Source organism: Dipodomys ordii, unplaced genomic scaffold, assembly GCF_000151885.1.
Source record: "Dipodomys ordii isolate 6190 unplaced genomic scaffold, Dord_2.0 Scaffold7, whole genome shotgun sequence".
Lineage (NCBI taxonomy): Eukaryota > Metazoa > Chordata > Mammalia > Rodentia > Heteromyidae > Dipodomys > Dipodomys ordii.
The window spans coordinates 14,096,848-14,110,926 of NW_012267223.1; the positions used below are offsets into that span (position 1 = coordinate 14,096,848).

Sequence of the window (14,079 nt, forward strand, 5' to 3'; positions counted from 1 at the left end):
TACTAAAACTTCTTATCATACACATTCAGCTGCTAAGGAATACCATAACTGAATTCGAGTCATTGGCATGTACTTGGATGGATTTCACCCATATGCTTTAAAAAACTTTTATTTTTTACATGGATGTAAAAATTACTTTACAAATCATTCACATGCTACTGCCCATTTAGAAGAAACACACTTAGGATTCTATGAAGAAGAATGTGAGCCAACTTTCCCCACAAAAGTATGCTGAAATAAAGCAATCAATTGCAATGAAATAAATCCTATGAAATTCAGATGAAATCAGTTCTGCAGATTTGTCTTCTCCTTTCCTCAGAAACTCTATCAAGGCTTTTATTTCTGTCTTTGAATTTTATGTTATCTGCCTTTTCCTCTGTAAATCTCTCACTGGCCTTTGAATTTTTTTTAAAGCAATGTTATCCTGATTGGATCTAAGATCTCCTTGCCTTCTGTGGAGAAGCCTGTGAAATGCCTTCACTGATACTAAACCCTTATAATAATGAATCCATCTTAAGGTGAATTAAGTCTTCTGTGTTAACCATGGGGCAGATGGACTTCGCTTGCCAATACCCTTAAAAGAATCTTTCTATCTTGGGGTATTGAGAGCTCTGTTCTGGGTAATCTGATTACTTTGTACCTAGATGATCTTGTTCATCTGGTTTATAGTACTGATTCCCATTGGCTGGGGTCCAATGGCATCCTTTCCTGAAGCAAATCTTTGCTTTCCCCATTGCGTTCAATTTAAGAGTATTTAGTATGCATGAGTGGGTTAGGACCAGTGTGTTTAACCCTTTCCATTAAGAGCAGCAGCCTTGAATGAACCACAATGGATCTTCTGTGCTCCAATGTCTGGGCCTAGGTTCCGCAGCAAAGACATGGGAGCAGATTGTTACCCAGAGCTAATTAGAAAAGAAAGCATTGCTCTTCCCCACTCAAGGATCGTCTGCCAAAGCATTTATTTCTGCCGATCCATTTATGCAATTCTACTTTTTGCAAGAACATTTTGTCACGGATGATTTAATGTTGTGGGTCCCAGGAGCATCTTTCTATAGCACTGCACTCTTTGTTTTGAGGAATTGAGGTTCCCCAGGGCAAAGCTGCAGAGCCAAGGGGGGTTAATTAGCCACAAGCCGTGTCTCGTTAGGAGACCCTCTCCATGTTTCAAAGCATTCTTCCAATGGCCATTAATAATAATAATAATTTCAGATTAAACTCCTAAAAACAAAACTTTTCAGGATTCAATGTGACAAAGGAACTGCATCATTTCTGTTTTGTTTTGTTTTGTTTTTTCAGGAAAGAAAATGAGATTGGGTCAGTAATGAGGTAAGACAATTAAGAAGAAGGAGCGCAAAGATTTTAGGAATATTTCACATCCACTCATGGACTTGGTATCCACCAGACACAGACAGAACAGAAACAAGTATACTGTCGGTTCTCCCCAGCAGACGCTCAGCTCTTGCCAACATTCCTGTGACTGTCTACTGTATGTAGCTGGAGGTGGAACTGTATGAGTTGTCTTATTTTGTATCTAAATGAATTGGCTTGGGTTATAGCAACTCTTCTAGTCCCTGGTAATGAATGCTGCCCGATACCAGAGCATACCTCAGAGAGACAAGAATCACTTCATGTGCCTGACATTCAGCAGCACCCTGCCCTGTCCTCTCCTACTGAGCCTCTTCCTCTAACACCCTCAATACAATCTCTCCTTCCCTCTCCCTCCCTCCCTCCTTCCCTCCCTCCCTCTCTCTCTCTCTCTCTCTCTCTCTCATTCTCTCTTTCTCAAATACAGTACCTCCTCTCCCCCAATATCTGAGCATGCTTGACAAGTCCCTTTGGTTTCAGAGATGAAGGAAGACGTCACACATACAAGGTCAGGACTTATGCATGCAAAATTGCAATAATGATTCCTTTGTCTCTAGAGAGTAAAATTAATAAGCTGGCAAGACACTTGGTGAAGTATTTTTAGCTTGGTATTACCGCGGCAGGTAGCCTCATGATCTAGGACTATTTATGTTGACGAGGTCTTCACCTTCCTCCATTGAGTACACACACATGTGTGTATACTCACACTCATGTGCATTTGTGGATATGTGTACACCACATACACACACACACACACACACACACACACACACACACACAGAGAACACGCTCATAAAAGTTGGTACAATATACTTGTTTGCAAACCCAGTAAGCTGTATAAAATAGAGGCATTTAAAAGCAATGAATGTTAATGGATTGAGCTTATTAAAATCTATTTCGTTCTCCCATGAGACCAGCCCTGCTTTCTGGATTTTTAAAATCCTAAACCCTGCAAATCTCTCAAACTACTTTCTTGCCAAAGAGTATTTCCTCCCATCATGAAAATTATGGGCTTTACAAGTGAAACCTAAACCCCATGTTTTGAAATTACTTCATACTAGACCATTAGAACATCGTGTTTTGAAAAGCTGTTTGATGTTCAGGGGGGGAGAGTATTTATTTTGAAAATAGTAAAAATAAGGAAATCCTGGCTTGCCAGAGGAAACAATTGTCAGGTTTCTAAAAATGTTTCAAATCCAACCTTGAACCCAATGGAAATATCCACATGCCACTTCCCTGTTCAATAACCTTCCCTCCTGCCTACTGGACACTGGTCAAGCTCTGCACCCAGGGACTCAAGACCAGTGTCAACCTTTCCCGGCTCTCCCTTTCTCCGCCTCCCTCCTATGAATGTTCTGCATCAGCCAATTAGCTGCGTGCATTGTTTCCTGTACACCCTGTTGGCATTCCTGCTTCTACCACGTTGTAGCCTCTTGCCTACCCACCTGCCTGGCTCTCATACGCCTCCTTCTGAGGTCTAACACAAGGTCTGGCTCTTCAGAGAAACTGCCCACCAGGTACCCCTGCCCTGAGCAATGGAGGCTTCCTGTGAGAACTGGCAACTCTCGTGGTCTCTTATTTAGGGTTTTTTGTTTGTTTTGCTTTGGGCCCACTTTCTTGATTAACCCGTAGCCCTCCTCCTTCCAACAGATAGTAGAGACCTCTACGTACTTAAAAGAGGCTTGCTCCCCTACCAGATCTGTCTTCCCCAGGAAATGGTCCTGTCCTTGAGCTCAGCACTCACGTCGTATCCTTGTCTGTCTCCCTTGTGGTACACAAAGCACAACTGAGGCTATTGTTGGAGTCATCCACATCGCTCTTTGCCTCCCACAGCCTCCTCTCTGTTCTATTCTATTCATGATACCACTAACTAGAGAAAAGTAGCAGAAGTGGCTGGTGGGAAAGGCTAGGTCACTCCAGGCCAGGGGCCCCACTGGATGCTTTTTTTGGTACCTTCACTATGGAATGGTCATCTGCCCCTAGCAAGGATATCATCTTTTTATCCTCCCACCCATGAAAGAACAACTCATAGGAAGCAGAAATTATTCTTCTAGAATGCGTATGCAAAATCTTGCTTATAAACAAGAATATGAACTAAACCTCCTTTCTTTTCCAACACCACAAGCTGCCTCTGTGGTTTCCTGACACCTGAGGTCATTACATTGCCTTCAAGTATCATCATTATTAAAAATTCAATCAGAGCACCAACTGGTGAATTTAATAACAATCTTTTCATGGAAGACGTCTAAGCAGGAACTTCTTCACCCTGCCTTGTCTGCTTGATAGAAATGAGTAAGGGTTACAGGAAAGCTACCCACGGGCGCCTAAGACTCAGAGGCTAAGTGTAGAACAGGCAGGACTATGCAGAGAAGCCAAAAAACAACTTCCATCAGCAGAGGTCTTCATTGGCTAGGAAGGGGAAGTCTCAGGACTCCAAGGCCCAGGTGAGGTCCTCTAGGAGAAATGAGACTCAGCGATGGGACGGTGTGCATGCTGCTGATAGAAACTGCTATGGAGCACTTAGAGAATGCCAGGCGCGTGCCTAATCTCCCTACACGATTCACATGTATTGGCTCATAGGAAGAGATGCTATGATTACCCTAGAGTTTCGCCCATGGGAAATCAGAAGGTCAGACCATTTAAATGACTCTCCTGGGATCATAAACAAGCCTGGAAATGGCTGCATTAGAATTCGCACTCAGAGAGGTCTGTTTACTGGCCTCTGTGCTCAAAAAGGCATCATCACACTGGCCAGAAAGATGAGTGTTTCGAACATAAGTACGTGGTTGTGAGGGGGACAGTGATCAGAGTCATCAGGCTACTAGGTCTTATGAAAACTGAATTCATAGGCTCAAACAATGGTTCAGTGGCTTCAAGTCAAGAGAGCTGCTCAAGGGGCAGAGGCCAGATATAATAAATAAAAAATATTAAATGTAATCAATATCCTTTTCACTCCCTCTAAAGAAGCAAACACAGACCCCGAAACCACCCTGTTCCTCTCTGCAATATTCTGCATCTTCTTCCTTTCCCTATCCTTCCTCTTCCTTCCATTTTCACTGCTGAGACATAAAAAATGATTCCTGGGTAAAAGTGATTAGAGCTGGTTGGGAATGAGGTGTCTGAGACATCTAGTAAATCACTGCTGTCTTCTTACTCTCTGGCTTTCTGCATTAGGATTTTAGCAAGGTTTTTTTTTCTTTTCTTTTCTTTTCTCCTCCATCACCTCCCCCACTTTCTTTCCCTGCCCTCTACCTAATTCTGTCTTTCTAGTGCTATTTTTCTAGTCTGGTAGGCACAGTGCTGAATTGGAAAGACTCTGCCAAGACCCTTTGGCAGGAGCTGGCCGGCAGGAATCCTGCCCACCACAGCGGTGCAAGAGGAGACAGGGCCTCTAGGCAGAAGGGCAGGAAGAGGGCTGGGCTTGGGGTCTGGCTTGAAAGCTGGACTGAACAGGTTTCATGGGCCTATTAGCTTGCCCTCTGGAGCTTAGCTTTCTCCTGCCAGGGTAAGGATTACAATTGTGTGCTGGCACCTACTATAGTTCCCCTGGGAAGAGGAGAGAGAGAGAAAGAGCAGGGTGTGGGGGGGTGTTGGAGATGAAGGAAGGCAAGCCAGCACACCACCCAGAGTTGGGCAAACTCCACAGGGCACAGCCACGTGCCTGGAGCACACGGTCCTGCAGGCAGCCAGCCAGGGTTTCCAGGGCTCCCATGAGAGCTGGGGTGGAGGGGGGGGTGAGGAGGGGGCTGGGCACTGAGTGAGTGGCTGTTTCCACACTGGCAGAACAGGAGTTGCTAACCTAGAAGCAATTCTGCTAGGTTAACTAACATCAGGAAAGTGCTTTATCTTAACCCAGAATGGAAAGAAAGGTCAGGTCAACTGCACAGAATAACTAAGTGTTCGGCTTTCTGGATCAGAAAGGGGTGGGGGCGGGGGGGGGAAGCCCATCTTAGTTTTGCAATGGGAAGAGGACAGATTTTTTTTAAAAAAGTATCTCTAAATGGAGAATGGGGACCTGGGGACACACTCATTCTTTTCCCTGATCACAAGCCACTGCCCACCCACCCTCCCTGCCAAGGGCACCATGCACAGGGCATTCCTGTCCCAGGCACCATTCTGCCCTACCGGGCGCTGCTTTATCTCCTTTAATCCTGGTAAATAAGTCTCCCTCCAGGAGGAGAGATGTTTCTCGTCAACCATTCTGTTGATGAGCAAACTGAGGCTTAACGCAATTAAGAGATGCAAAGGTAAGGGCAGGATGGAAACCCCAGCTCCACTTGTACACCACTCGAACCCCTGTGAGTCCAGGGCCAACATTCTTACTACCAAGTTGCCTTGCTTGCCTTTCAGGCCCCAAAAGACCTCTTGCCAGAGGCTGCTATGCTTTGATGGAGGAGCAGCATGACATAAGCAAGATAAGCAAGATGATAGAGCGAGCCTGGCCTGCACGGGACTTTGGTGGAGGCGATAAATAATGCCAAGACACAGAAAATCATCTGCCTGCCTCCCTGGAGAACAAAGTGCAGTCCCTCTCTCTCCTGCATGAGCACTTTCATCTTGAGCGATGAGAAACTCCTGAGATATCCGAAGTGTCATGGCCCGGCCCCTCTCACTCACAGGGCTCCAACCTGCAATGTGTTTTGCAAAGTATAAACTCCAGGCCCTGGGGGCGGGGGAGCTTCTCGGCAGGATGAAGAGAATCCTCTCCCCTCATAGGACCTCCCGCAATCCCCTAGCCTCCAGCACAGAGGCTCCCTCTCTTATTGCACAGGTCCATAGCTACCAACGCTTGTCACAAAAGACAGTCAGGAGAAAGAAGACAGCAGCTCCACAATGCACACACACAGGTACAGCAACAGTTCACTCCAGCCCCCTTCTCTTAAGCGCTCCTCTTCACCTCCCACCACATAGAAGGGTTTCCTTCTACTCTGTACCCAGCTTTCATTAGAGAACCTTCTTAGTTCTCAGATGAAAATGGGCATAAAAGTGGTAGGATACCCTCAAGCTAGTCAAAGGAGTGGGGGAGGGGGGAAGCGCGAGGAAACCAGCTTTGTAAGTATGGGATATAAAAAGAAATGTGCCTTTGTCTACTTTAGATGACTTTCCCTGAAGGGTCAGCTGTCCTCGGAGCCATCATTTAATTCTCGGGGCACACAGATTCTTATTTTTCCCTGTACCCAACAGCACACCTCCAGGAGCATCCCCACTTTCATATGATAATATCTTCAGTGCAAACACTGAACTCTTCAGGATGATGGCTGCCAGCCCGGCGGACCTGCCAACAGCCAAGACGCTGTACTCAGAGGCTCAGAAGCCTCTGAAGTGGCATAACAACCCAAAACCCACCCAACTGTACCCTCCGTGGAGAAGGTGACCCAGAAAACCTGACAATCCCACGTCACCACTTCAGGTCTCCATGGATTCCGAGAGTATGCCTTCAGAGAAAAGAGTTAACTCAGTTTTGACCAGGCAGTAGACAGAGGAGGGGAGTATACAAACTATGAAAGGAGTCCAGAAGAGCAGTCATCGTAAATAGCTTTGAAAGCTCACAAAAATGCTCACCTTAGCTGGGTGCTGGTGGCTCATGCCTGGAATCATAGCTACTCAGGAGGCTGAGATCTGAGGATTGAGGTTCAAAGCCAGCCAAGGCAGGAAAGTCTGTGAGACCCTTATCTCCAATAAACCACCAGAAAACCAGAAGTGGCGCTGTGGGCTCAAGTGATACAGTGCTAGCCTTGAGCTGAAGAGCTGAGGGACAGCGCCCAGGCCCAGAGTTCAGGCCCCACGACCAGAAAAAAAAAAAAAAAACACAAAAAACTAAAACCAACAAAACAAAACAAAAATCAACTGCTCATCTTGCTACCCCAAGAGTATTTGTCAATTTCTGGCTTGGTGGTCTTTCAACTAGACTAGTAGCATTAAGGACACAGTGCTACTGACCATACCTGGGGAGATGTGTGCGTAGAAAGTACCTGAAAACCAATGTTCGGGGAACTGTTCTGCCATTGTCTCCTGGTTGGCCTGGTCATTTAGCTTTATCTACTAAAAAAAAAAAAAGTGTAATGATGCTCTTATCAATATATTCTTTCTTTGTGGCAACCTAATAGCTACCTGACTTTCCTCAAAAGTCTTACTATAAAGTATCATGAGACAGATAGCATCCATTTGTGTGACAGATTCCTGAAGGAAGCCCTGATTTTCCTTTCCAAATTCAAGGTCTAGACCATTGGTTTTCAACTGGTAGTTGAATTTATCCTTGAGGGACATTTGCAAGTCTCTGGGAACATTTCTACTTGTCACAGCTGGAGGGTAAGTGCCGATGGCATCTCAGGGATAGAAACAGAGATGTTACTAAACATTTTATACTGCACAGGACAGGGTCCCACAAGACTTAACCAGACATGAATAGTGCCAGGGGTGAGAAATCCTCATCAAGATTGAAATGGTACAATTCCCAGAATATTCATGGCTGCAATCTGTGTTCTTCTTTTTGTGAGGACTTGTTTTCCTCAAGATTTATTTGGTATTTCTATTCTGGCCACTCCTGTGAGCTACGGAGAACAATTGAGAGCTTTCTCCTTTTTGAGGTTTACTTGTGATACATATCCATCAAGTTCACATCCCCTAGAAATTCATTTCACATTACAATCCTCATAATGGCAACCACGGAGTGAACAGCAGGGCATGATTTTATCTGTTTGGCATTTGAAGTCGAGCTTTAACTTTTCTTCTTTGATGTGAGGACTACCATTTAGGCTTTCAATTCAAAGAAGAAAATTATTATTTTGAAGTGAATTTTCATTACTGAAAAAAAAAAAGACAAGCCTGCTACTGGTGGCTCACATCTATAATCTTAGCTACTCAGGAGGCTGAGATCTGAGGATCGTGGTTCAAAGCCAGCGTAGGCATGAAAGTCTGTAAGGCTTTTATCTCCAATTAACCATCAAAAAAAGCCAGAAGTGGAGCTGTAGCTCAAGTGGTAGAGCAAAAAGTGGTAGAGTAAAAAAAACTCTCAGGAATAGCACCCAGGCCCTGAGTTCAAGCCCACCCACCTCCCCCCAAAAAACCCCACAAATTTAAATGAAAAGATTATTTCCAGTGTGCCTTTCTTCCATAATCTAGTAAAATGACATCCATTAAAATGCTGGGATTCTTTGCTATGGATATCAGCTTTGGGGATGCTCCAAGTGTCTAAGAATTACTAATGAATACAGACTCTAAGGAACCCAAATGACTTATGCCTCAAATTCCTAGATCCTGACTTTTGACTCTCTGTAGGAAGCCCCCAATCTAGCAACCATTGAGCAAACTCTCCTCATATTTATCTCTAGAGGAAGATTATATCTGGTACCTAATTACCTTAAGGCAGTATTTTAGACAACAGTGATTGGAATAAATGATAAAATTTGGCATAGCTATAGCAACCACCACAATCATTCCTATTAATGAAACACCTAGCACTTGCACTAGCCAGTGACCCTGAACCTCCTAGTTTGCACAATAACTTCATCAAATAAAATTCTACCCTTTTACACAAAGGAAAACAAACGGAGGCTCCAAGGTGTTACATCATTTTCTAAGGGCACACAGCTAACAAGTAGCAAAAGAAAGGCTCCTGGGACAACAGGAATGACAGAAGCACCAATGTGTCGCTCCCTAGGTTTGCTCCTACCCTCCCCAACCTCCTATTGTTTCTCAGTTGGAAGGGTTGGTTATGTACTTGGCTGGCTGGGAAGAGCTTAAAAATGGTAGCTCTATGCATTGCATGTAGTAAAGGGCTACGGTTCACTTAAAGGAGGCGTTATATCCCCTCAAACCTTCAGAGGTGGCTAAAGGTAAGGTTCCTTTCTATTAGAGCCAGTGGTCTCAAGCTATCAATCGAAGCTGATTTTGGAGAAGGAACAGAAGAGGTGTGAAAGTGCAGAAATATTTGAAAGGGTGAACCTAAACTCCAGTACTCATAGATCAAGGCAGAGGTATTCTCTTCCTCCTTTACCTCCCTTCCTTGCATTTAAATCACGGAAATTTCTGCATGAGTTGAGGACAGAGTTCAGAAACAATCTCTAACACAAGTCTCACATTGTTCTGCTTTCTGTCTTCGCCTGCAGTGAAGGCCCTCTGCTGGGTGACCTTCCTGTCAATGTATCCAGCGGGATCTTTGTTCCTGGTACCTGTGTAGATGAACTGATCTTTCTTCCTGTTCACTGTGCGCTCTGGGGTAAGGAAGAGCTGCCCTGGGTCCTGTGTGTACCCTGCTCAGTTCTGGCAATGGGTTTGAAGCACCTGTCTTTCTAGGTGATGGTTTTATGTAAAACTCCACATCATTTACAGCCGACTCTGCAGTCTTGCAGGATTCAATAAAGGCAGACGAAGTGTGATGGACAGGTGAAAATAAAAACAATATGTGCATAGATTGGTGACCAGAGAAAGATGCTGTCTGGTACTAAGGAGAAAGCTAAACTTTTATCTGAGAGCCTGCTTTTAAATTACAGTTCTTGGTTAACCTCTAAACAAGATGCCGAGGGTGGGAGAGAGACAGCACACTCACATCATACCTCTGCTCACATTTTCCTCCTGTCAGGCCAGAGGAGAGTCAAAAGAGGAGAGTCAAAGCCTTACAGACAGGCCAACCAAATCACCCAGCAAGATCCTATTATTTATGTATTTGCAGGATGAGGGTGGGGAGCAAGATGAGCAGAGGGCTTCTATTAGGGAAATCATTTATAATAGACTGGTATATCTTAAACTGAAGCTCTGTATCTGAATCCCATGGGGGAGCTGGTTAAAAATGCACCTTAGCTGGACACTGGTGGCTCACGCCTATAACCCTAGCTACTCAGGAGGCTGAGATGTGAAGATCAATGTTCAAAGCCAGCCAGGCCAGGAAGGTCCACGAGATTCTCTACTCCAATTAACCACCAGAAAACTAGAAGTGGCGCTGTGGTTCAAAGTGGTAGAGAGCACTAGCCTTGAGCAAAAAAGAGCTCAGGGACAGCGCCAAGGTCCTGTGTTCAAGCCCCACAGCCAACAACAAAGAAAATACAAATACAAATGCATTTCCCTGGGCCCTCAGCCAGACCCGGAGAAAAAGAAATCCTTCGAGTCTGTATTTAACTGTCAAGGTGAGAGATGGGGATGAGTCCCTGTGGCGTGCCTGCAGAAGTTACTCTCCAAGAAGGCCAGTGAGTAGTTAAGACCTCCATGCCATCCATCCTCCCTCCCCGCCCTGCTCCTTCCCCCCTCCACCCCATTCGAAAGGAGAACAGTAGTCAGTTTACCTGGTCTGATAGGGCTTTGCATACAGTTGGGAGATGGGATGCCGGGGTGAAGGGGTGCAGAGGGTCGGCTGCTGAGGTCCATGACGGAGGGCACAGCTGCAGAAGCTGGCTGCAGCCCTGGAGTGTGAGGGCTGTGGTCGTGCTGAGAAGGGCTGGGGGGGATGCCATTTTCTGACAAAAACTCCTCCAGGTCCATGTATTCCAACTGGAAAGTATCTCCGTCATAAGGAAGAGTTTTGTCCCATAAAGTGGGCCCCAAGAATGCCGACTGGGGTACGGTTGGGCTGTTGCTCTCATCATCCAGCTTCTTTTCCTTATCTTTGTCTTTACTAAATGCTGCAGAACGAGGGAGAAAGTTGGACTTTTTAATTACCAAAAGAAAAAGAGAGAGAGAGAGAGACAGGAAGTGTTGTTCTTTCAGCAAATTAACCTGGGTTACAAAACCGCTCCTGGGGTCTGCTGCTGGCTGCTGGCTTTTGTGGATGGAGAGTTAAAAGTTCAGGCAGGACAAGGATCTCTGTCTGTTTTTCAACCTCTTCCTATTTACTTTGGAAAGAAAGCACTCTCATGTGTGGCACAGGGCTGCAGGCTGATCGAGGCGGAAAACAAGGGTAACAGTCTTCGGGGCATTATTTAAAGAGGCAAGTCTGAGGTCGAACATAGGGGAAAAAAAGATACCTGCTATTATGTGCAACTAGGGTGATTTTGAAGAAAAATGCCAATCACCAGGTTTGACTTATCTTTCAGAAACTGACTGCAATATGAATATGAGATTATGGAAACCTAAGTTGTTGGAGGATTTTCATTTTTTACTGTGGGTTGTTTGTGTCTTTTAGACAGGGGCTGACTATGTAGCTTAGGCTCTCCCAGAACTCTCTCCTCTTCCTGCACCAGCCTCTGGAGTTCTGGCATTACAGACATCTATCATCCATCATGCTTGGTTTGAGTTGATGCTCCCAAGCTTAGAAAAGCAAGACTCTTCAGCCTTCTTGGATACTGTGTATTGAATATCTACTTCTGTGCACGGTTCTTCCCGTATATTAACTCAAAATTACCACAGTGAACTTCCAAAACAGCAGTGAACTCCCACACTCTCCAACTTCCTTCCTTACAAGGAAGGCACAGAGAAGAAAAAAGGAGAACTTTCTGAGGAGCGTGTGTTTGTTCTGAAAGCTACTGGGACACTTGTCATTTTTTTTAACAGACAAAAAATAAGTAAATAATAAATATCAGTGGTTTCTTCTTCCTCTTCCTTCCCTATTTCACCACCCAATTCACATGCACTAATTATATATATTTGCAACCAAGAAGGGGGGGTGGTGTTGTTGGGTAAAGGTGAGCTATTTCACATACCTATGATGAAGGTAGGCAGCTATTTCCTACCTGGAAAACCTCTCATCAGATAAGAGCTTTACCAGGAAGGAGCTCAGGATTTTGTAGATTCTAGTACTCAGGCGTGGGTGGAATCTGGGATTAAGGAATTCGCTTCTGCATCTCTCCCTGTCTCCCTCCCCTTCCCCAAAGAAACACAGCCTCCACTACCATCCATCCTAACCTTCCACCATCTCATAGGAGAATCTGACTTCAAACTATCTCCACAAATGCAAACGCCAGCCGGCAGCCCCTTCCTCCCAAAGAACAGTCTTCTAAAGAAAGAAGAAATCTGCAGATTGCAAACCAAAACATGCCCCCCCCCCTGAGTTCTGGCATGCAACAGGTTCTTCTCCCTTCCCTGGGCAAGCAGGTTGCAAATACACCTCCACAGCCAAATCACCTTTCAAGACAGGGACCACACACACACACACACACACTACACACACACACTACACACACACACACACACACACACACACACTACACACTCACCGGCAGGATGATCCGCATTTGTAACTGAGATTCCAAAAGCATGAACCCTCATCGGCCCAAAGGACAAACCCCATAGGGTCATCCGCTCACTTCCAAGCTTCCTGTCCAGGGGCCTCCCTCGGAAACTCCTGCTTCAAACCAAGGTTACCCCAGGGAAAGGTTTCTGGGGACTTACCAAGGAAGGGCTCAAGCCAGAGGCAGGCTGCTGCAGCGCGGTTACACGTGAGCCTGCTCCTCTCTCCCCTCCCACTGGGGTATGGGGGGGTGGGGGAAGAAGTGCACCCGGAAAATAAGAGTCCCCGCGGCTGGAGGCGTGCTCCACTTGCTTCTCAGGGGACAGACCCCTCCTCAGCCCCCCAACTCTTTCTCAATGGCCCTGCAGCCCAGCCCAGGCGTCTCTGAGGCTCCCACCGCTGGGAGTTTTCCTAAAACAAAAACGGGGACTGAGGCGCGCACACCCTTCCCATAACCAGGGTAACTCGGACAGACGTGCACCCCCACCCCAACACACACACACACACACACACACACACACACACACACACACACACACACACACACAGCCAGACACTCCCCCCAACCCAGCCCAGATTTCTTCTTCCCTGCTTAGGAGGCTCCTGGTCTTTTGCAGGCCATTTCACTGGGTCATATTCTAGGCAGCCATGGGGGGGGGGGGTGGACCCTGTCAAGTTCACACCCCACCTGAGCTGGAGGAGCAAGGAAAGGGGGAGAGGACAGGGGAGGGGGGAACGCCCTGGGACCCCAGGAAGCTGAGCCGTGGTTCCCCCTCACACACCGCCAGTGCAATTTTAAATATTGTTCAGGAAAAAAAGGTTCCCCCCCCAAAAAAAAACCCTCCCACACTGCTGTCTTATTATTGAGAAGGAGGGGAAGGGGGGGAGCGCCTTCATTTCATCCGAGCCGGGTAGGGGCGCGGTGGGAAAGGGAGGAGAAACAGCAGCTCCAGCCCCAGCCGGGATGGTGTGTGTCTATGGGGATGTGGGGGGCGAGGGGGACCCCATCCCAGAGCCGGCCCCACCGGGATTGGTGTGTGTTTATGGGGATGTGGGGGGCGAGGGGGACCCCATCCCAGAGCCGGCCCCACCGGGGTTGGTGTGGTCTATGGGGATGTGGGGGGCGAGGGGGACCCCATCCCAGGGCCGGGCGGCTCCAGCCCCAGCCGGGGTTGGGGTGTCTGCGAGGGTGTGGGGGGACCCCATCCCAGGGCCGGGCGGCTCCAGCCCCAGCCGGGGTTGGTGTCTATGGGGGGGTGTGGGGGGACCCCATCCCAGGGCCGGCCCCAGCCGGGGTTGGGGTGTCTGCGGGGGTGTGGGGGGACCCCATCCCAGGGCCGGGCGCCGCTCACCGTCGTCGTGGTGGAGGGGGAGCTTCAGCGGGTTCTCCAGCAGAGACCTGAGCACGCCGTAGGGAGGCGGGATAAAGGTGGGGTTCAGGGGGAGCGATCGGGACATTTTCTCCATGGCGATGCACTCGCTTGGTGTTGGTTGTTTTGTTTTTTAATTGTTTTTTTTTCTTTAAAAAGAAAAGAAAAAGCGGCGGCGGCGGCGGC

The 14,079-nt window shown here is 47.0% G+C and overlaps 1 protein-coding gene across 3 annotated transcripts in view; it reads right to left on the reverse strand.

Annotated features, from left to right (window-relative positions):
* The window catches only part of Hlf (hepatic leukemia factor), a 51,686-nt gene extending 37,671 nt beyond the window's left edge, over positions 1-14,015 (reverse strand). For 2 of the 3 annotated variants that reach the window (XM_013038121.1, XM_013038120.1), the window contains exons 1-2: positions 13,876-14,015; positions 10,644-10,979 (exon numbers count right to left, since the gene is read on the reverse strand). In XM_013038121.1, coding sequence (XP_012893575.1) covers positions 10,644-10,979; positions 13,876-13,990 — 451 coding nt within the window. In that variant the 5' untranslated portion in view covers positions 13,991-14,015. Of the gene's footprint in view, positions 1-10,643; positions 10,980-12,509; positions 12,630-13,875 lie in introns of those variants that run through there. The other variant, XM_013038122.1, reaches the window with a different exon arrangement.
* Positions 14,016-14,079: the final 64 nt, after the last annotated feature.